At 46.2% G+C, this 23,688-nt stretch overlaps 1 protein-coding gene across 5 annotated transcripts in view; it reads left to right on the forward strand.

The window, feature by feature from the left end:
- Nucleotides 1–20,116, forward strand: part of mcf2la (mcf.2 cell line derived transforming sequence-like a) — a 581,983-nt gene extending 561,867 nt beyond the window's left edge. For 4 of the 5 annotated variants that reach the window (XM_086006132.1, XM_086006130.1, XM_086006131.1 and 1 more), the window contains 5 exons: nt 694–794; nt 7,538–7,653; nt 9,407–9,519; nt 17,747–17,850; nt 18,480–20,116. In XM_086006132.1, the coding sequence (XP_085862258.1) occupies nt 694–794; nt 7,538–7,653; nt 9,407–9,519; nt 17,747–17,850; nt 18,480–18,574 (529 nt within the window). In that variant the 3' untranslated portion in view covers nt 18,575–20,116. The remainder of the gene's footprint in view (nt 1–693; nt 795–7,537; nt 7,654–9,406; nt 9,520–17,746; nt 17,851–18,479) is intronic. The other variant, XR_015080758.1, reaches the window with a different exon arrangement.
- Nucleotides 20,117–23,688: the final 3,572 nt, after the last annotated feature.

Genomic DNA, 23,688 nt, shown 5'->3' on the forward strand with positions numbered 1-23,688 from the left:
TTTCACTTTGTAAACATGCTTCGTATCGCTCGGGAAACTCCTGTGTTTAACAATTGACTTGTATGGAAAGAAGAGCATTTTTCTGATGTCGATGCATTGCACACATTTTTGTTTTGCTGTTTATACTGGCTGAGTTGGATTTGTGCAATAGTTTAATCTTGGTTCATTGCTAACAGATGTCACATTTGAACTTCTTTAACCTTGCTGCCCCCACCCTGTTTAGCTCGTAATCATGCTTAGTTCTCTTTGTTGCTTTTTTTTCTTACTTTTTATAATGTGTCAGAGTCTACCTACATTTTGAATCTCTACTTTCATACTTCAAACAGACTAACTACTTGGCATCTATCTCTTTCCTGCCTTGTTTTATCCTTTCTGAGCTGCTTTATTTTTCTCCCTCTGTGTATCTCCACCCTTTATAACAAGCAGGCCATGCTTATTCTATCTCTAGCATGTATATGTTCGCTCTAGCTCCTCCTTGGGTCCTGTCATAAATTGTGCATCACGACTAATTGGCTAAAAGTTACATTTGGATACAAGGGATTTTTTATAGTGCCGTGACTAGCTGTTGCTGTTGATTTAGTCACTTATAAACTGTTTTTAAACTACATCCTTTTTCATAGAAATTGATGTTCACTGCTCGTTTCATCTTACTTGGTTACAATTTTTGTGTACTCTATTTTACTCTCTTGCCAGTCCCTTGCGGAGCCCACAGAAAGTGAAAAGACCTGAGATTGTGAGCCCTGAACATCGCAGCCTTCCAGTGACCTCACCAAAGAGACCAGAAAAAAGGAAGGGTACGGTGTGATATATGATGGAAGGAAGTGTACGGTGTGATATATGATGGAAGGAAGGGGTACGGTGTGATATATGATGGAAGGAAGGGGTACGGTGTGATATATGATGGAAGGAAGGGGTACGGTGTGATATATGATGGAAGGAAGGGGTACGGTGTGATATATGATGGAAGGAAGGGGTACGGTGTGATATGTGATGGTAGGAAGGGGTACGGTGTGATATATGATGGAAGGAAGGGGTACGGTGTGATATATGATGGAAGGAAGGGGACGGTGTGATATATGATGGAAGGAAGGGGTACGGTGTGATATATGATGGAAGGAAGGGGTACGGTGTGATATATGATGGAAGGAAGGGGTACGGTGTGATATATGATGGAAGGAAGGGGTACGGTGTGATATATAATGGAAGGAAGGGGTACGGTGTGATATATGATGGAAGGAAGGGGTACGGTGTGATATATAATGGAAGGAAGGGGTACGGTGTGATATATGATGGAAGGAAGGGTACGGTGTGATATATGATGGAAGGAAGGGGACGGTGTGATATATGATGGAAGGAAGGGGTACAGTGTGATATATGATGGAAGGAAGGGGTACGGTGTGATATAGAGTCATAGAGTAATACAGCACGGATAGAGGCCCTTCGGCCCATCGTGTCCGCGCCGGCCATCAAGCCCTGTCTAATCTAATCCCATATTCCAGCATTTGGCCCGTAGCCTTGTATGCTATGGCATTTCAAGTGCTCACCCAAATGCTTCTTAAATGTTGTGAGGGTTTCTGCCTCCACAACCCTTTCAGGCAGTGAGTTCCAGACTCCAACCACCCTCTGGGTGAAAAAGTTCTTTCTCAAATCCCCTCTAAACCTCCCGCCCTTTACCTTGAATCTATGCCCCCTAGTTATTGACCCCTCTACTAAGGGAAAAAGCTCCTCAGCATCCATCCTATCTATACCCCTCATAATTTTGTACACCTCAATCATGTCCCCCCTCAGCCTCCTCTGCTCCAAGGAAAACAAACCCAATCTGCCCAGTCTCTCTCCATAGCTGAAGCGGTCCAGCCCTGGTAACATCCTGGTGAACCTCCTCTGCACCCTCTCTAACGCGATCACATCCTTCCTGTAGTGTGGCGACCAGAACTGCACACAGTATTCCAGCTGTGGCCTAACCAGTGTTTTATACAGCTCCATCATAACCTCCTTGCTCTTATAGTCAATGCCTCGGCTAATGAAGGCAAGTATCCCATATGCCTTTTTTACCACCTTATCCACCTGTTCCGCCGCCTTCAGGGATCTGTGTACTTGCACACCCAGATCCCTCTGACCCTCCGTCTTGCCTAGGGTCTTACCATTCATTGTGTATTCCCTTGCCTTGTTAGTCCCCCCAAAGTGCATCACCTCGCACTTTTCCGGGTTAAATTCCATTTGCCACTGTTTCGCCCATCTGACCAACCCATCTATATCGTCCTGCAGACTGAGGCTACCCTCCTCGCTATTTACCACCCTACCAATTTTTGTATCATCCGCGAACTTACTGATCATACCCTTTACATTCATATCCAAGTCATTAATGTAGACCAAAAACAGCAAGGGACCCAGCACCGATCCCTGTGGTACCCCACTGGCCACAGGCTTCCAGTCACAAAAACAACCTTCGACCATCACCCTCTGCCTTCTGCCACTAAGCCAGTTTTGTATCCAATGTGCCAAGGCACCCTGGATTCCATGGGCTCTTACCTTCTTGACCAGTCTCCTGTGCGGGACTTTATCGAAGACCTTACTGAAATCCATGTATACCACATCCACTGCGTTACCCTCATCCACACACCTAGTCACCCCCTCAAAAAATTCAATCAAATTAGTCAGACATGATCTTCCCTTGACAAAGCCATGTTGACTATCCCTGATTAATCCTTGCCTCTCCAAGTGGAGACAAATTTTGTCCCTCAGGATTTTTTCCAATAATTTTCCTACCACTGATGTTAGGCTCACTGGCCTGTAGTTCCCCGGTTTTTCCCTACTACCCTTCTTGAATAATGGTACTACATTAGCGGTTCTCCAGTCCTCTGGCACATCCCCTGTGGCCAGAGAGGTCCTGAATATATGTGTAAGAAGTCGCACAACACCAGGTTATAGTCCAACAGCTTTATTTGAAATCACAAGCTTTCGGAGCGCTGCTCCTCCTTTGCCTCACACAGCAGCCTGGGATACATTTCATCCGGGCCTGGGGATTTATCCATTTTTAGGCCAGCTAAAACCGCCAATACCTCCTCCCTCCCGATGTTAATATGTTCGAGCATATCACAGTCCCCCCGCCCTATTTCTATGTCTACATTGTCCTTCTCCATAGTGAAAACAGATGCAAAAAATTCATTTAGAACCCCTCCTACATCTTCCGGCTCCACACACAGATTGCCACTTTTGTCCCTAATGGGCCCTATTTTTTCCCTAGTTATCCTCTTACCCTTAATATACTTATAAAACATCTTCGGATTTTCCTTTATTTTGCTCGCCAGTGTTATTTCATGGCCCCTCCTTGATCTCCTAATTTCTTTTTTAAGTATCCCCCTGCACTTTTTGTACTCCTCTAGGGCTTCCTCCGTCTTTAGCCTTTTGTATCTACCAAAAGCCCTCCTTTTTTTCCTAATCCATTCTCGTATATCCCCTGACATCCACGGTTCCCTGTGGTTTTTGGAACCACTCTTGACCTTTACGGGAACATGTTGACATTGTATGATCTCAATCTCCCTTCTGAAAGCCTCCCATTGCTCCGATGCGGCCCATCCCTGTCCTTTTCCATGACCACCTTAAATCTTACCATATTATGGTCACTATCACCAAAGTGCTCACCTACTAGCACTTTTTCCACTTGGCCGGCCACATTCCCTAGAATTAGGTCCAGTACCGCCCCCTCTCTTGTAGGACTTTCTACATGCTGGCTCAAAAAGCTCTCCTGGATGCACTTTAAGAATTCTACACCCTCTGAGCCTTTCACACTCTGACTATCCCAGTTAATATTGGGGAAGTTGAAATCCCCCATTATTATTACCCTATTATTTGCACATTTCTGAGATTTGCCTACATATCTGTTCCTCTATCTCCCCCTGACTGTTTGGAGGCCTATAGTACACTCCCAGCAAAGTGCTTGCCCCCTTTTTGTTTTTAAGCTCCACCCATATGGCCTCATTAGAGGACCCTGCTAATATATCATCCCTCCTTACTGCAGTAATTGACTCCTTAATTAATATTGCGACACCCCCTCCTCTTATACCTCCCCCTCTGTCTCGCCTGAAGATTCTGTACCCCGGAATATTGAGCTGCCAGTCTTGCCCCTCCCTCAACCATGTCTCCGTGATAGCAACAATATCATACTCCCATGTGTTTATCAACACCTTCAGTTCATCCACCTTATTTGCAAGACTCCTTGCATTAAAATAGATGCCATCCAGCCTTGCCCTTATATATTTGCCCTGTCTACCAAGCTGACTTGTTTTTTTCTCTATAATTGGCAGCACATCCCCCCCCTATTTCAGCTCCCCTCTGTATCCCATCCCCCTGCCAAGTTAGTTTAAACCCCCCCCAACAGTGCTAGCAAACCTCCCCGCAAGGATATTTGTCCCGCTCTGGTTCAGGTGCAACCCGTCCGACTTGTACAAGTCCCACCTTTCCCAGAAGCAGGCCCAGTGATCCAGGAAAGTAAAACCCTCCCCCCTACACCAACTCTTTAGCCACGCATTCATCTGCTCTATCCTCCCATTCCTATACTTACTAGCACGTGGCACTGGGAGTAATCCAGAGATTACAACCTTTGAGGTTCTGCTCTTTAATCTGTTACCTAGCTCCCTAAATTCTTGATGCAGGACCTCATCCCCCTTCCTTCCTATGTCGTTGGTCCCAATGTGGACCACGACCTCTGCCTGCTCACCCTCCCCCTTAAGAATGCCCTGTAGCCGCTCAGTGACATCCCAGACCCTGGCCGGCAACAAACCATCCTGGAGTCACGTTTGTGGCCACAGAAACGCCTATCTGTTCCCCTTACGATAGAATCCCCTACCACTATTGCTCTCCCACTCTTTTTCCTCCCTTTCTGAGCAGCAGAAGCGTCCCTGGTGCCAGGAAGCTGGCTGCTACTGCCTTCCCCTGGTGAGTCATCCCCCTCAACAGTATCCAACTTGGTATACTTGTTTGAAAGGGGGATGTCCACAGGGGTTCCCTGCACTTCCTGCCTGCCTCTGTTGCTCCGCCTGATGGTCACCCCCTGTGCAGCCCTACCCTGAGGCATGAACAACTCGCTAAACGTGCTATCCACGACCCTCTCAGCATCGCGCATGCTCCAAAATTCATCCACCCGCAGCTCGAGCGCCGCAATGCGGTCTACAAGTAGCTGCAGCTGGATGCATTTCCCGCACACATGGTCGTCAGGGACACTTGGCAGCGTCCCTGACTTCCCACATGGAGCAAGAGGAGCAGAACACGGGTCTGAACTCTCCTGCCATGACTTACTCCTTTAATTAATTTAAAAATTTATTCAATACCCCAGTTACAGGTATACTCTAGGGTGCTTTATTTACCAACTGTCCCCACTACACCAGAGACCCTAGAAATTTAACACCACAGAAGTCAAGCTTGTATTGAAAAGAGAGAAATACTCACCAACCAATCACTTACCTGCTCCCTGGTGATGTCACACTCTGATTACTTTTTACCTCTCTCTTCTGCTGTTGATTTGGTGTGCCTCTGCCTTCGCGCCAGTTTTTAAGCCGGGCTCCTCCTCCGCTGCTGCTCTCCCCCGAACTGGTCGGGCCTCTGCCTTCGCGCCAGTTTTTAAGCCGGGCTCCTCCTCCGCTGCTGCTCTCCCCCGAACTGGTCGGGCCTCTGCCTTCGTGCCGGTTTTTAAGCCGGGCTCCTCCTCCGCTGCTGCTCTCCCCCGAACTGGTCGGGGGGTACGGTGTGATATATGATGGAAGGAAGGGGTACGGTGTGATATATGATGGAAGGAAGGGGTACGGTGTGATATATGATGGAAGGAAGGGGTACGGTGTGATATATGATGGTAGGAAGGGGTACGGTGTGATATATGATGGAAGGAAGGGGTACGGTGTGATATATGATGGAAGGAAGGTGTACGGTGTGATATATGATGGAAGGAAGGGGTACGGTGTGATATATGATGGTAGGAAGGGGTACGGTGTGATATATGATGGTAGGAAGGGGTACAGTGTGATATATGATGGAAGGAAGGGGTACAGTGTGATATATGATGGTAGGAAGGGGTACGGTGTGATATATGATGGAAGGAAGGGGTACGGTGTGATATATGATGGTAGGAAGGGTACGGTGTGATATATGATGGAAGGAAGGGGTACGGTGTGATATATGATGGTAGGAAGGGGTACGGTGTGATATATGATGGTAGGAAGGGGTACAGTGTGATATATGATGGAAGGAAGGGGTACGGTGTGATATATGATGGTAGGAAGGGGTACGGTGTGATATATGATGGAAGGAAGGGGTACGGTGTGATATATGATGGTAGGAAGGGTACGGTGTGATATATGATGGAAGGAAGGGGTACGGTGTGATATATGATGGTAGGAAGGGGTACGGTGTGACCTGTTTCTGTCTCTTTTTATCATCATTCTGTGCTAGAAAGGATAGAGACTTCCCAACAAAATGGGGGTGAGGTGTTTATCAATTTCCAAGGCAGGCAAAGCATGCAACCACCTATTGTCTCTGTGCCTTTTTTAAAATTTTGTGTGAATAAACTTTACTTTAAACCCCAAAATTTAGGAGTAACTCTTTCCCAATCCTTTCTGCGGAATAATGGTCAGGAAATCCTGAAATGTGCAATCTTAAAGGGGGTGCAGGAACAGAGAGACCTGGGTTTTCACATACACAAATCTTTGTACGTGGCAGGACAAGTTGATAAGGCTCTGATCCTTGTCTTTATTCATAGAGGAATAGAGTACAAAAGCAAGGAAATTATAATAAACCTTTATAAATCCCAGGTTAGGCCTCAGCTGGTATATTCTGTCAATTCTGGGCCCCACACTTTAGGAAGAATGTCAAGACCCTGGAGAGAGTGCAGAGGAGATTTACCAGAACGCTACCAGTTATGTGGAGAGATTAGAGAAGCTGGAATTGTTCTCTTTAGAGCAGGGAAGGTTGAGGGGTGATTTAATAGAGGTGTCTAAAAATTATGAGGGGTTTTACTAGAGTAGATAGGCTGATACTGTTTCCACTGGCAGGAGGGTTGGTAACCGAGGACACAGATTTAAGATGATTGGCAAAAAGCCAGGGGGAGATGAGAATTTTTTTCTTACGCAGCGAGTTATGATCTGGAATGCATTGCCTGAAAGGGCGGTGGAAGCAAATTCAGTAGTAACTTTCAAAAGGGAATTGGATAAATACTTGATGGGGGAAAGTCTGCAGGGCTTTGGGGAAAGAGCAGGGGAGTGGGACTAATTGGATTGCTCTTCAAAGAGCTGGCACAAGCATGATGGGCCGAATAGCCTCCTTTTGTGCTGTAGGATTCTCGAGGGCCACTAGGGATGGGCAATAAATGTTGGGCTTGCCAGCAATGCCCACATCCCCAGAATTAATTTTAAAATCTTAAATTTTTTAAATTCTATATTAAATGAGATTGTTGAACTTTTTTTCAGTTTGCAGCTTTTAACCATGTACCATTTTGTGGCCTCAAACAATGCTTTGGAATCCTGTAGTTAGTAGATGTGTTTACACTCAGGTTGGACCAAAATGTCACATTCCCTTGATATACCAGAAGAAAACAATGATGGATGGTCCAGTGCTGATGACCAACTCAATTCATCAGATTGTGAGGAGGAATCTAGTAGAAAGTTGGTAGGTACAAGCTCTATCTGCAATTATGGGGTGAGTGCTTCCTCTGAGTATAGTTCCAAACCTCTTTGCATGTATTGCCCGTATTGAGGTGTGCTGAGTGTCTTAGGTGCATTGTAGGCTTCAGGCTTCCCCTTCTGATTCTCTGGGTAGCGGGCACCCCATGCGCTTCAGTGCACTGTGTTATTGGCTCCCTTGTCTGGTCAGTAGCAGCGCTTTGAGTTAATCAAGGCCATTAGCTGTCCCACAGCTGGAGCAACCCCAGATCAGGAAATGGAGGATCTCCAACAATCAGCAACATTCTTAGTTGTCATTGTTTTGCTGCACTTGTAAAATGTCCCATAGAAATTTAGCAGGAATGTTTTGTGGAGGTGCGGGTGAGCGTGTTGGTTAGTTTCCCACTTTTACAGCACACTGCACGGGCTGCTGGGAGCGGTGAGAAAGAAGTAAATTATCTGCAAGTGTGACATTTGTTCACTTGAAGTGCTACGGATTTCAGATCAAAAGAGAGTAAACCAGAGACAAAGGACAAAGGGTGGTCTATTTGTAATACTGTAATGTTAAGTGACTGGGGGGTGCAGGGGGCAGGACACTCAGGCCAGGAAACTAGCATCTGGTTCAGACAAGCAGGAACATCCTTGGAAAATAAATTTGACGTTGTATACCTGTGGCAAGAACTTGTTCAGATAAATTGGGAGTGATTGGGATGAACCTTATTGATGGGGCTGAAAACAGTTTCTAGTATATTATAAATGTAATGGAGAACTTGGGCTCTCGAAAAACATCGTTTACAAATCGTTTCTTTTTAAAGCGTTAAGTTCTTTATATTCCCACCTTCCCTGTTTTTAGTTCCTTATATTCCCACAATCCCTGTTTCAGTTCCTGTATACTCCGGGATAAAAAAAAACCCTTTCAAGATATTCGATTGGTTCACTGAATAAATTTATGTTTGGTGAAGTTGTTTCATGAATTAGTGTTTATTTTGATATTTTTTCTAATATTGTGTGTTGGTTTTATTGTTGAGGAAATGCCTGGAGCTATAGGATAATTGTTCTGCGATTTCATTAAATAACTCCCCAAACTGCATCCAGATGCACCTTGAACCTACTCAACAGTCTCTAGAGTCTTCAGTTTTCAGTACTTAGAAACTAAATCAATTTGATTGTCTTTATTTTGTTTAAATTCCTGTTTCCTTTTTTCACCGACCTGTACTGGTTTCTCTGATTAAACCTCCGGTTATGCAGCACAGTTCAGGACATCCCACAGTGCGACACAGCCAGTGAATTGTCTTTGAAGTGTAGTCACTGTTGTATTGTGGGCAAATCACCAGCAAGCCTCGCCTCTCTTCAATAGCAGCTGCTTCACTTGGTACAATAATACCACAAGCTTGAAATGTTTTGTGGTTGAAAGGTTTTGTATTTTGGTCTCTTGTTGCATGTTGCCTACTTTGACATAACCTGGATGTGGTTACATGATTCCCTAAAGAAAGTAGAAGATTACAGCACAGGTGGCCATTTGGGCCACCATGTCCGTGCTGGCTTATTAACGCCAATCCCACTGTCTCGCTCTCTCCATACACCTACATCCTTCTCTGTTTCAAATACATATTCAATTTTTCCTTCAAGGATCCAATGATCTTTACCTCAACCACTCCCCATTCCATGCTCCAGTAAGAGCTGTCATAAGGAAAGTCTGATTGTTGCACTCACCAACAGTGACGAGTTATAACTCCGCCCCAATTTTCTTCTCATTCCAGTTCCCTGGAAAGTACACCGCAGTAGCAGATTACGGGGAGTCAGGTGGAGACGAGCTGACTGCACACACTGGTGATCTGTTACAACTGGTCCATGAGGGCCAGGAGGGACAATGGTATGTCTACAGTCTTGGTGCATTATATTCTGCTGCATGGTTTACAATAGTGCAAATTACAGGGTACCGATGTTCTGTTAGTTCAGGAAGTCTGTTATCAATAACATAGTTCCAAGTCTTTTAATTCAAACCAATTTCAAACGATATCCACAAAAAATTTACTCTGATCCTGAATTTAAACATAACATTGCACAAAGACACTAGATAATGCCGCATTTTTCTTCACATTGTTTGGTGATGGTGAATCTTTTTGATATATTCTGTGCTGAGAGTGTTTGGCCCGATATTAACGAGGAGGGAGCAGGGGGACACAAGTTTGCAGTTGGTTTTGCTGAATTTAACGGCAGGACCTGATCACTATTTTAAAAATCAGTTTCCCTGCCAAAGCCAGCCAAATTGAGAGGCTCGCTGGCTGTTGGATAGGTAGGCCTGTGGCACTGGACCATAGCCAGAGAGCGTGAAGGAGGGAGGGGGAGATCAGGGATCAGAGAAGACATCAATTGGGGTGGGCCTGGAGAGATCAGGGATCAGGCAGGACATCGATTGGGGGGAGGGGGCAGAGAGATCAGGAGTCGGAGGGACATCGATGGGGGGGCCCAGAGAGATCAGGGTCGGGGGGATCATTGATGGGGGACCGGAAAGGTCAAGGAGGTGGGGAAAAGATCACCAGGGCCCGGAGAGATCGGGGGAGATGGTGAGAGGATTGTGGGGGGCCCATGGAGGGCATCGGATTGCAGTGGGGGTTCAACCGTGATTAACAAGGGAAATTAGGGATAGCATAAGATCCAAAGAGAGGACATATAAATTGGCCAGAAAAGCAATAAACCTGAGGATTGGGAGCAGTTTAGGATTCAACAAAGGAGGACAAAGGGATTAATTAAGAAAGGGAAAATAGAATATGAGAGTAAGCTTTCAGGGGACATAAAAACTGACTGTAAAAGCTTTTATAGATATGTGAAGAGAAAAAGATTGGTGAAGTCAAGCGTAGGTCCCTTGCAGTCAGAATCAGGGGAATTTATAATGGGGAACAAAGAAATGGCAGACCAATTAAATACATACTTTGGTTCTGTCTTCACAAAGGAGGACACAAATAACCTCCCAGAGATGTCGGGGAACATAGGGTCTGATGAAAGGGAGGAACTGAAATAAATCAGTATTTGTAGGGAAATGGTGTTAGGGAAATTGATGGGATTGAAGGCCGATAAATCCCCAGGGCCGGATAATCTACATCCTAGGGTACTTAAGGAAGTGGCCCTAGAAATAGTTGATGCTTTGCTGATCATCTTCCAGCATTCAATGGAATCTGGAACAGTACCCATGGATTGGAGGGTAGCTAATGTTACCCCACAATTCAAAAAAGGTGGTAGAGAGAAAATGGGGAATTACAGACCGGTAAACCTGACATCAGTAGTGGGGAAAATGCTAGAGTCCATTATAAAAGATGTAATAACAGAGCACTTGGAAAACAGTGACAGGATCGGACAAAGTCAACATGGATTCACAAAAGGTAAATCGTGCTTGACTAATCTACTGGAATTTTTTGAGGATGTAACTGGTAAAATAGATAAGGGAGAACCAGTGGATGTGGTGTATTTGGACTTTCAGAAGGCTTTTGATAAAGTCCCGCATAAGAGATTAGTGTGTAACGTTAAGGCACATGGGATTGGGGACAAGGTATTGACTTGGATAGAGAACTGGTTGGCAGACAGAAAGCTAAGAGTTGGAATAAACGGGTCTTTTTCCGAGTGGCAAGCAGTGACTAGTGAAGTACCGCAGGGGGATCGGTCCCTGGGCCCCAGCTATTCACAATATAAATGATCTAGACAAGGGAACTAGATGTAATATCTCCAAATTTGCAGACGGTACAAAGCTGGGTGGGTGTGTGTGCTGTGAGGAGGATGCTGAGAAACTCCAGAATGATTTGGACAGGTTGGGTGATTGGGCAAAAGCATGGCAGATGCAATATAACATGGATAAATGCGAGGTTATCCACTTTGGTGGCAAAAACAGGAAGGCAGATTATTATCTGAATGGCAATAGATTGGGAGAAGGGGAAGCGCAACGAGACCTGGGTGTCCTTGTGCACCAGTCGCTGAAGGTTAGCATGCAGGTGCAGCAGGCAGTTAAGAAGGCAAATGACATGTTGGCCTTCGTAGCGAGAGGGTTTGAGTACAGGAACAAGGATGTCTTGCTGCAGTTGTACAGGGCCTTGGTGAGACCACATCTGGAGTATTGTGTGCAGTTTTGGTCGCCTTATCTGAGGAAGGATGTTCTTGCCATGGAAGGAGTGCAGCGAAGATTCACCAGGCTGATACCTGGGATGGCAGGAATGACGTATGAGGAGAGATTGGGTTGATTGGGCTTGTACTTGCTGGAGTTTAGAAGAATGAGAGGGGATCTCATTGAAACTTATAAAATTCTGACAGGACTGGAGAGACTAGATGCAGGAAGGATGTTCCCGATGGTCGGGGAGTCCAGAACCAGGGGTCACAGTCTAAGGATAAGGGGTAAGCCATTTAGGAAAGAGATGAGGAGGAATTTCTTCACCCAGGGAGTGGTGAACCTGTGGAATTCTCTACCACAGAAGGCAGTAGAGGCCAATACATTAAATATATTCAAGAAGGAGTTGGTTATATTCCTTAAGGCTAAAGGGTTCAAGGGGTATGGGGAGAAAGCGGGGATCGGGTACTGAATTTGGATGATCAGCCATGATCGCATTGAATGCCGGAGCAGGCTCGAGGGGCCGAATGGCCTACTCCTGCTCCTATCTTCTATGTTTCTATATTTCTATGTTCCGATCATTGAGGATTGGGGGGAAGCTCTCCTGCTCCTCCTGGCCCACAAGCAGTGCTGGAAAAGCACTTAGCTCTTCCACGCAGCAGTCCTCGCCTTCCTTTAGCTGCCAGGTTTCCCAAGGCCCGGGAAATCCGGCCAGTTAGCGTCAAAGGTGGAACAGGGAAACAATCTGGGGCATGCAGCCTTATTAAAATATTTAAATTTGCGACCACCTCCTTGGAGCGGGTTGGTTGCCCTTTCTCCCCGCTCCCCGTCCCGTCCCGCCTCTGTTAAAACCAGAAGTGGGTGGGTTCGAGGTATGTTGGGTTCGGTTTGAGATTCGGATTTGCACTTTTACTTCCCACTCAACCCAAACCCAACTGTTTTATGGGGTTAAAATTCCCCCCTTTATGTCAGGGCCGGATGCTATAAACACAGTAATGTGTCCAAAAATCTGCAGGGCATCGATCCCAGTGAAAGTTCCAAGTATCTGCCCGCTGGCAGATGCCCCCACCACTATACCATATCCTGAGTGCCCGCTCGAGCTGGGAGGAAGAATTAGCAGTAGATGGCCACTCAATGGGTCTGCAGCAGCTCCAAACCCAACTGCTATTTTTAAAGGGTTAGTTGACTCCTGGCAGGCAGACTACTTTGAGGGCCTAGACTTGGAACCCCAGTTAAGCTCCACATACACTGGGCCTGGACCCCAGTTAAGCTCCATATACACTGGGCCTGGACCCCAGTTAAGCTCCACATACACTGGGCCTGGACCCCAGTTAAGCTCCACATACACTGGGCCTGGACCCCAGTTAAGCTCCACATTCAGGATACCCCGTTTCTCCTTGTTTACTGACCATCTGGAGAAATTCAAAGAAATTTCCAGCCTGGGTATTTCTTCCCCCGGCCATGCTGCCATGGGATCATGTCTGAGGCAGACGGAGGTTCTGCCCCAAATAGGCCCCACTAAAACGTGGCAGCGCAGGCTGTGACCTGGCATATGTTGCTTTAACTCGCCGCACTCCCAGAAAATTTACACTACGCAGGCACCAGAAGTTTCTGAGGAAATTCGAGGCCAATATGTATATCAACAAAGCATAAATAGACAGATTTAATGGATAAGTTACACTACACAGAATTAAATAAAATTATATCGAATGATATGAAATTACAGCACAGAAACGGGCCATTCACCCCAATAGGTCTATGTCAGTATTTATGCTCCACACGAGCCTCCTCCCACCCTACTTCATCTCACCCTGTCACCATATCCTTCTATTCCTTCTCCCTCTTGTGCTTATCTAGCTTCCCCTTAAATCCATCTATGCTATTTGCCTCAACTACTCCATGTGGTAGCGAGATCTACATTCTCCTCACTTTCTGAAGAAGTTTCTCCTGAATTTCCTATTGGATTTATTTAGTGACGATCTTATATTGATGACCCCTAGTTTTGGATTGCCCACAAGTGGAAACATTTTCTCTAAAGCTACCCTATCAAACTCCTTCATAATTTTAAAGACCTCTATCAGGTCACCTTTCAGCTTTCTCTTTTCTAGAGAAAAGAGCCCCAGCCTGTTCAGTCTTTCCTCATAGTTGTATCCTCTCAGTTCTGAACATAAGAATTTTTATTTTTATTCGTTCATTTATTGCCCATCCCTAGTTGCCCTTGAGAAGGTGGTGGTGAGCCGCCTTCTTGAACCGCTGCAGTCCCGTGTGGTGAAGGTGCTCCCACAGTGCTGTGAGGGAGGGAGTTCCAGAATTTTGACCCAGCGATGATGAAGGATCGGTGATATACTTCCAAGTCAAGATGGTGTGTGACTTGGAGGGGAACTTGGAGGTGGTGGTGTTCCCATGCGCCTGCTGCCCTTGTCTTTCTAGGTGGTAGAGGTCGCGGGTTTGGGAGGTGCTGCCGAAGAAGCCTTGGCGAGTTGCTGCAGTGCATCTTGTAGATGGTACACACCGCAGCCACGGTACGCCGGTGGTGGAGGGAGTGAATGTTTAAGGTGGTGGATGGGGAACCAATCAAGCGGGCTGCTTTGTCTTGGATGGTGTTGAGCTTCTTGAGTGTTGTTGGAGCTGCACTCATCCAGGCAAGTGGAGAGTATTCCATCACACTCCTTACTTGTGCCTTGTAGATGGTGGAAAGGCTTTGGGGAGTCAGGGGGTGTGACACTTGCTGCAAGATACCTAGCCTCTGACCTGCTCTTGTTGCCACAGTATTTATGTGGCTGGTCCATTTAAGTTTCTGGCCAATGGTGACCCCCAGAATATTGATGGTGGGGGATTCGGCGATGGTAATGCCGTTGAGTGTCAAGGGGCGGTGGTTAGACTCTCACTTGTTGGAGATAGTCATTGCCTGGCACTTGTGTGGCACGAATGTTACCTGCCACTTATAAGGCCAAGCCTGAATGTCGTCCAGGTCTTGCTGAATGCGGGCATGGACTGTTTCATTATCTGAGGAGTTGTGACTGGACCTGAACACTGTGCAGTCATCAGCGAACATCCCCATTTTTGACCTTATGATAGTGGGAAGGTCATTGACGAAGCAGCTGAAGATGGTTGGGCCCAGGACACTGCCCTGAGGAACTTCTGCAGTGATGTCCTGGGGCTGTAATGATTGACCTCCAACCACCACAACCATCTTCCTTTGTGCTATGTATGACTCCAGCTAGTGGAAAGTTTCCCCCCCCCCGATTCCCATTGACTCCATTTTACTCGGGCTCTTTGATGCCAGACTCGGTCAAATGCTGCCTTGATGCCAAGGGCAGTCACTCTCACCTCACCTCTGGAGTTCAGCTCTTTCGTCCATGTTTGGACTAAGGCTGTAATGAGGTCTGGAGCCAAGTGGTCCTGGAGGAACCCAAACTGGGCATCGGTGAGCAGGTTATTGATGAGTAAGTGCCGCTTGATAGCACTGTCGACGATACTTTCCATCACTTTGCTGATGACTGAGAGTAGACTGATGGGGTGATAATTGGCCTGATTGAATTTGTCCTGCTTTTTGTGAACAAATGTAAGAAGTCACACAACACCAGGTTATAGTCCAACAGCTTTATTTGAAATCACAAGCTTTCAGAGCGCTGCTCCTTCGTCAGGTGAAGTGGAGAAATGCATAAAGACACAGCTTATATAGTCAGAGAATAATGTCAGATGTTTACAGGTAATCTTGCCAACTGCCATTTATCGCCTCTCGGCAGAGAGATAATCACAGCAATCAAAGGTGTGAATGGTGTCCAAATTGGTCAGTCAGGAAAACATTACATCAAAGAACAATGAGGTGGGGTCACGAGGGGTCAAATATTGCAGATGCTGGGGTCTGTATGAAAAACAAAAAAACAGACAAAAAACTTTTTTTTTTGCTGGAAATCACAGCAGGTCCGGCCGCATCTGTGTAGAGAGAACAAGCCAATGTCGACTTGAGTCTGGATGACCCTGCGTCAGGTGGGGTTACATGTAGCGTGACATGAACCCAAGATCCCGGTTGAGGCCGTCCTCATGGGTGCGGAACTTGGCTATTAGTTGAGGGGCTGTCAGATAGATGCCAATGTTATAGCTGTACCGGAACAGCTTGGCTAGAGGCGCAGCTAGTTCTGGAACACAGCCGGGATGTTGTCAGGGCCCACAGCCTTTGCTGTATCCAGTGCGCTCAGCCACACATGGAGTGAATCGAATTGGCTGAAGACTGGCTTCTGTGGTGGTGGGGACCTCAGGAGGAGGCCGATATGGATCATCCACTTGGCACTTCTGGCTGAAGATGGTTGCAAATGCTTCAGCCTTGTCTTTTGCACTTGCATGCTGGGCTCCACCATCATTGAGGATGGGGATATTCATGGAGCCTCCTCCTCCTGTTAGTTGTTTAATTGTCCACCACCATTCACGACTGGATGTGGCAGGACTGCAGAGCTATGATCTGATCCTTTGATTGTGGGATCGCTTAGCTCTGTCTATAGCATGCTGCTTCCGCTTTTTAGCATACATGTAGTCCTTTGTTGCAGCTTCCCCAGGTTGGCACCTCATTTTTAGGTATGCCTGGTGCTGCTCCTGGCATGCTCTTCTACACTCCTTTTGAACCAGGGTTGGTCCCCTGGCTTGATGGTAATGGTAGAGTGAGGGATATGCTGGGCCATGAGGTTACAGATTGTGGTGGAATACAATTCTGCTGCTGCTGATGGCCCACAGCGCCTCATGGATGCCCAGTTTTGAGCTGCTAGATCTGTTCTGAATCTATCCCATTTAGCACGGTGGTAGTGCCACACAACACAATGGAGGTTGTCCTCAGTGTGAAGACGGGACTTCGTCTCCACAAGGACTTTGCAGTGGTCACTGCTACAAATGTTGCCATGGACAGATGCATCTGCGACAGGTAGATTGGTGAGGACGAGGTCAAGTAGGTTTTTCCCTCGTGTTGGTTCTCTCACCACCTGTCGCAGGCCCAGACTGGCAGCTATGTCCTTCAGGATCAGTCAGCTCGGTCAGTAGTAGTGCTACCGAGCCACTCTTGGTGATGGACATTGAAGTCCTTCACCCAGAGTACATTTTGTGCCCTTGCTACTCTCAGTGCTTCTTCCAAGTGGTGTTTAAAATGGAGGAGTACTGATTCATCAGCTGAGGGAGGGTGGTAGGTGGTAATCAGCAGGTGGTTTCCTTGTCCATGCTTGACCTGAAGCCATGAGACTTCATGGGGTCCGGAATCAATGTTGAGAACTCCCAGGGCCACTTCTTCCCGACTGTATACCACTGTGCCGTCACCCTGGTGGGTCTGTCCTGCTGGTGGGACAGGACATACCCAGGGATGGTGATGGAGGAGTCTGGGACATTGGCTGAAAGGTATGATTCTGTGAGTATGACTATGTCAGGCTGTATGAGTATGACTAGTCTGTGGGACAGCTCTCCCAATTTTGGCACAAGTCCCCAGATGGTGAGGTGGACTTTGCAGGGTCGACTGGGCAGGAGTAGGCCATACGGCCCTTCGAGCCTGCTCTGCTATTCAGTAAGATCACGGCTGATCATCGACCTCAACTCCACTTTCCCGCCCAATCCCCATAACCCTTGAATCCCCTTGAGTCCAAAAATCTATCTCTCTCAGCCTTAAATATACTCAATGACTCGGCATCCACAGCCCTTTGGGGTAGAGAATTCTGATATGACCCTTGTAAATCTTTTTTTGCACCTTCTCTAGTGCCTCTATATCCTTTTTTGTAATATGGAGACCAGAACTGCACACAGTACTCCAAGTTTGGTCTAACCAAGGTTCGATACAAGTTTAATATAACTGCTCTGCTTTTGAATTCTATTCCTCTAGAAATGACCCCCAGTGATTTGTTTGCACTTTATGGCTTTGTTAACCTGCTTTGCTGCTTTTAATGATTACTGTGCCAGTAATCAGCGTGCCTGTTGCCTCGCTGCTATATAAGGAATTGGGGCGATGCTCATGCAAATTTTATTTTGCTCTCAGGCTTGTCAGAAATCTTAACACAAATAAAGAGGGCTGGATCTCCGCTACAAACCTGCAGACACTGCTCGGGGATTCCAGCTCTTCCCAGTCGATAAGTAGCTCAGGTAAGAAAACAAATGAGAGGCCTCAGTTTGGCCATTAGTTGAGGGGCTGCATTATTAATACTCAACCGACCATTGGTGTCTGATCCCACCGATGATTATTATAGTGCCCTCTGTTCGGGTTTTTGCGTGCTGCTGCCTCCATTGGCATGTTGTCACTGCATTAGCATGTTGCCCCCTACATTGGTGTGCTGTCCCCACCCCTTTAGTATACTTCCCACCACATTAGTGTGCTAACCCCTACCCCATTACTGTCCTGACCTTTCACTCTGTCCATCCCATTAGTGTATTGATCCACCCTTCCTAATATCATTAACTGCAGTCTGGCCCACGATTCTGGCACCTGTACAAAACCAGAATGGAAAATTGGATGGGACAATTAATGCATAGAACTGTGGCATAATGAATCGCTTTATATTTTTCCAGTTAGTTACTGTTCCTTATGCCAGTTAATCAGGTGTAAACAATCAGAAAGTCTCCCTGATGTTCAGTGCTGGCAAGAATGTTCAGTTCTCAGTATCGGAGTAAGAAAGGCTTTGTTTCCTGTTCATCGACATTTGAAGGGTTAACTCATCTTTTGACACTTGGAACATTATTAATTTGTCTTTCACCCTCTTTCTTTTCCAATCCAGAGTCAGCCAGTGCTTCAAGTACCCTGAGCTCCTCATCAAGCTGCACTGAACACTGCACTGCCAGCAGCACCAGCATCGCAGATATTAAGGGCTAATGATTCTCTTTGACGTGTAAAATTGGTGGCACTTCTTCTGGAAATTTCCCCTCTTTCTAAACTAGCCAGCATTGAAGTAGAAGGTCACATGATAGCATCTTTGTCCTGCCTCATCTTCGTTCTCGCCCTGGGCCTGTGGTTGGTGCCAGCAGTGGTTTTAACATTTACCCGAAGCATTCCTTGGAGTGAAGGTTACCACTGACGCCCTTTGAGAACGGGGAGCACAGGACTCGAGAATATGTCCGTAGACACCTCTTCATTCCTGCCGAAGGCTGCACCATGTGTGAAGTTAATCACTGAGGTGACATGATCATTTTCTGATGGACAAGCAATGAAATGATGAAGAAATAGGCCCATGCCAAAGCCTTAGATATTGTAGTGGAATAATATAACAGTGCAATTTTGTAATGAGGACAATTCTGAGCAACATGAAACCAGATGGGAAAAAAATCATTGACATCACACATCAAGACAACAGCAGTGATAACAGAAAAACAGTACCAAAGTGAAGGTACTTTATTCGGAGCTTTGGATATGCACATTTCAGGGCAACTGGCAGGGATATTGAGTAGCACTTTATAAATATATAATTCTGTGTTTGACTGTGCTTTTCAGATGCTTCTTAATGCATGTGGCCATCACATGCATCTGTTCCTAGGACCTAATGCACAATCGACAGCTTAATAGTGGAAGCTTTCTTCTTAGTCACCACTGAGAGAGAATCTGACCAATAAGCTCCAGAACAATCTTTTCAACTTTGAATCTCTTCCATTTGCAGGTGAAGTACTTCAGAGTGTTTACATGACCAGTTGCTAGATTCTTTGTTAGTGATTTGTTTTCCATTACCTTGTTCATTCATAGGGCTGTTGGAACACCGTGTGTGTGTCCAGCTGCTCTGTAACTTACTGTGAGGCCCATTCTATCAGCTACAGTTACACTGCACTAAAGAGTTGGGGTAAATGCTGCAATTGTCAGTTGGTATACAAACCATTTGACCTGTTTGTATAAAGGACCTTATGTAAGGAGTAGGTATTTTACAGATACAGTATTCCTTACAGTGCCCACGAGCCCTGGTGTTTTGATATGTTGCGAGGAACACATGATGTTCTTGGCTGTTGAGCTATTGTAATGCTTTCCAGAAACTGGATTACGTGGGTGCCATTTGCACAAGGAAGATGTCCGCCTGTTTCCCCTCTCCCAGATGCCTGGCGTCACATTCACCACCAGCTGGGTCAATTTCAGATGAGTGCTGATGGTCTTCGTGGTGGCTGATGTCACGACTGTCTCCACTGCCTTGTTGGATTTTACTGGGCCTGATATTTCAGTGCAACTTTTGACTTCGTAGTAGTGTTTACTCCTCACACCTCTTAAAATATTACACTTTAGATGATGTACTGTAGCACATTTCACGGCACTTTACACAGCACGCTCTGTTCATTTTTACCAGTGATGTCCATGAACTTTAGAACCTGCCCTAGACATGTCCTTCTATATTGTGTGTATGGAAGCATGAGTACAATAAAGGGAGCAATAATAACTGATTCCCATTATTGCAACGGTTCTCATTTCTTGCGTTCTGCACCAACCACTATTTACAAGGATGGGATTCTATAAAATTAAAATAGATTGCAAAAAAAACTGGAACTCCGCAAACGAGCTTAATGTTCAAATTCTGGATACACGGGTCGATTTTCATGAAGGAGGCAGGACTGCAACTTTCGGGTTTTAGTCCCGCCTACATCGACGTCCGGCCAATCCACACGATTTTCCCTTGGCCAATTAAGGGCCACCCGGCAACAGGTGACGTCACAGACTGAAATTTCATCTGTCAAGAGGTCTTGACAGATGAAATATCAGTGTTTCACAGCTGTTTGAAGCTGTCAAACACTGACAGTCTTACTTCTAACCTGAGTCCTTCTACGCAGACTCAGTTAGAACTCTCACCGGCACTGAAAGCTGCAGGCTGTCACTTTTGACAGCTCGCAGCCATTTTGCTTTCAGTGCCGGCTGAGTGATGGACTCCCGAAACCTAGAGGAAGAAAGGCTGTTACGGTAAGTACAGGTAATTTAAACTTCTTTACACACTTTAGACACACCAAACACACTTACCTTTGCACTCATGCACCCATCACTCACCTGAACACCGACATCGTGACCCCTCCAAGTCCTTCAACCCGACGGCCCGCCTGCTCTAACCTGGCGTGGTTTGGAGCCGTCGGGAATCCCACACGACAACCTTCAAAATAGGGATTGGGCTAAAAACTGCCTGTTAACTACCTGTTAACAGGCAGTCAATTGGCACTAATCCCTTCCCGCCTCGGGTCCCAGTGCGGGGCGGGTACCCGCCTCCTTTGAAACTTACGTGGAGGCGGGATGGTGTCGGGACCCCCGAGTTCGGGATTTTTGCCCCCCCGCACACCTAAAAGCCCGCCTCACGGCACACTGAAAATCGACCCCACAGTTTCTCCTCTCATTCTTGCTGGGGTGGAATTTACTAATTTTACTCCAAATCATTAACTAATGGAATCTCTTCCTCCCACATGCTCACTATTGCTGCGTGGGTGTTCAGGTTCATGGCCTGGAGTAATCTAATCGAAGCAACACCTCGACAGCTTCCTCATACTTGGCAACAAGCTACGACAATTGGTTAACACATTCAACAACCTAACCCATACATCAAATTCAAAGCTGCACTGCATAGGCAAAGCATCAACTTCCTCAATACAACAGTATTTAAATTGGCTCAAGAGACACAAACTAGCAACGATATACTTTAAAGGAACAGATTCTCATACGCATTCCTCTGCACGCTCCTACGCATTCCTCTGCACGCTCCTACGCATTCCTCTGCACGCTCATACGCATACTGGAGAAATTAATGGGACTGAAAGCCGATAAATCCCCTGGACCTGATGGCCTACACCCTAGGGTTTTGAAAGAGGTGGCTATAGAGATAGTGGATCCATTGGTTGTCATTTTCCAAAATTCCATAGATTCTAGAACGGTTCCCGCGGATTGGAAGGTGGCAAATGTAGCCCCACTATTTAAGAAAGGAGGGAGAGAAAAAACTGAACTACAGACCAGTTAGCCTGACATCGGCAGTAGGGAAAATGCTAGAATCTATTATTAAAGATGTGGTAACAGGGCACTTAGAAAATAATAATAGGATTGGGCAGAGTCAGCACTGATTTATGAAAGGGAAATAGTGTTTGACAAATCTGTTAAGAGTTTTTTGAGGTTGTAACTAGCAGAATAGATAAGGGGGAACCAGTGGATGTGGTGTATTTGGATTTTCAGAAGGCATTTGATAAGGTGCCACACAAGAGGTTATTAAACAAAATTAGGGCTCATGGGATTGGGGGTAATATATTAGCATGGACTGAGAATTGGTTAATAGACAGAAAACAGAGTAGGAATAAACAGGTCATTTTCAGGTTGGCAGGCTGTAACTAGTGGGGTACCGCAAGGATCAGTGCTTCGGCCTCAGCTATTCACAATCTACATCAATGATTTGGATGAGGGGACCAAATGTAATATATCCAAGTTTGCTGATGATACAAAGCTGGGTGGGAATGTAAGTTGTGAGGAGGATGCAAGGAGGCTTCAAGGATGTAGACAGGCTAAGTGAGTGGGCAAGAACATGGCAAACGGAATATGATATGGAGAAATGTGAAGTTATCCACTTTGGTAGGGAAAAATAGAGAAGTAGAGTATTTTTTAAATGGTGAGAGATAGGGAAATGTTGGTGTTCAGAGGGACTTGGGTGTCCTTGTACACGAATCACTGAAAGTTAACATGCAGGTACAGCAGGCAATTAGGAAAGCAAATGGTATGTTGGTCTTTATTACAAGAGGATTTGAGTATAAGAATAAGGACGTCTTGCTGCAATTATATAGGGCCCTGGTGAGACCACACCTGGAGTATTGTGTACAGTTTTGGTCTCCTTACTTAAGGAAGGATATACTTGACATAGAGGGAGTGCAATGAAGGTTCACCAGACTGGTTCCTGGGATGGGGGATTGTCCTATGAGGAGAGATTGAGTAGACTAGGCCTATATTCTCTCAAGTTTAGAAGAATGAGAGGTGATCTCATTGAAACATACAAAATTCTTACAGGGCTTGACAGGGTAGATGCAGGGAGGATGTTTCCCCTGGCTGGGGAGTCTAGAACCAGGGGTCACAGTCTCAGAATACGGGGTCAGCATTCCTACACTCGCACATGCGCATTCCTACACACGCACATGCGCATTCCCACACGCGACATACACATTCCTACACCCAGCGAGCTGCCATGCAATACATACCCGTCGGCGCTTGTAAAGCTCCAGCTAATCTATTTCCACTGCATGTGTACAAAGCTAGAAGATTTCAATCAAACTGCCACAATAGTGGTTAGCACTGTTGCCTCACAGCGCCAGGGACCCGGGTTCGAATCTGGCCTCGGGTGACTGTGTGGAGTTTGCACATTCTCCCCGTGTTTGCGTGGGTTTTCTCCGGGTGCTCCGGTTTCCTCCCACAGTCCAAAGATGTGCAGGTTAGGTTGATTGGCTATGATAAAAATTGACCCTTAGTGTTAGGGGGATTAAGTATGTGGGGTTACGGGGATAGGGTGGGATATGTGTTGGTGTAGGGGTTACGGGGATTGGGAGGGATATGTGTCGGTGCAGGCTCGATGGGCCGAAATGGCCTCTATCTGTACTGTGAGGTTTCTGTGATTTCTGTGAACTACTCTTTAAAAACCTTTAAGTTAGAACTGCCAGTTCCTGGCGGGGTGGAGATCACATCTTACAAAAGGTAGTTGAAATACCAGGTATGATAAGCATGGTCAACATGGTCCCCTTGACTGGTTTTCGACTGCCTTAGGGAGTTGAAGAGGTCCAAAGCCAGATTTGGTTTGGGCCTCCCGACACCAGCTTTGGGCGGGCAGCGTGACTGCTGCACAAACTTAACGCCTGTCTTGAGCAGAAGTTGAATTTCACCCCTTGAACTAGGATTAGATTTTTTTAAAAGGATGCCCCTAACTGGAACATCACAGAACTAAACCTCTGGACCTCAACACTGGCCCAAACTAGAATCCAAATGTTGACCCGAACACTGATAAACAAAAACCCTAA

Source organism: Somniosus microcephalus, chromosome 14 (assembly GCF_052327205.1).
Source record: "Somniosus microcephalus isolate GS21.2 chromosome 14, FLI_Smic_1.0, whole genome shotgun sequence".
Taxonomy (NCBI): Eukaryota; Metazoa; Chordata; class Chondrichthyes; order Squaliformes; family Somniosidae; genus Somniosus; species Somniosus microcephalus.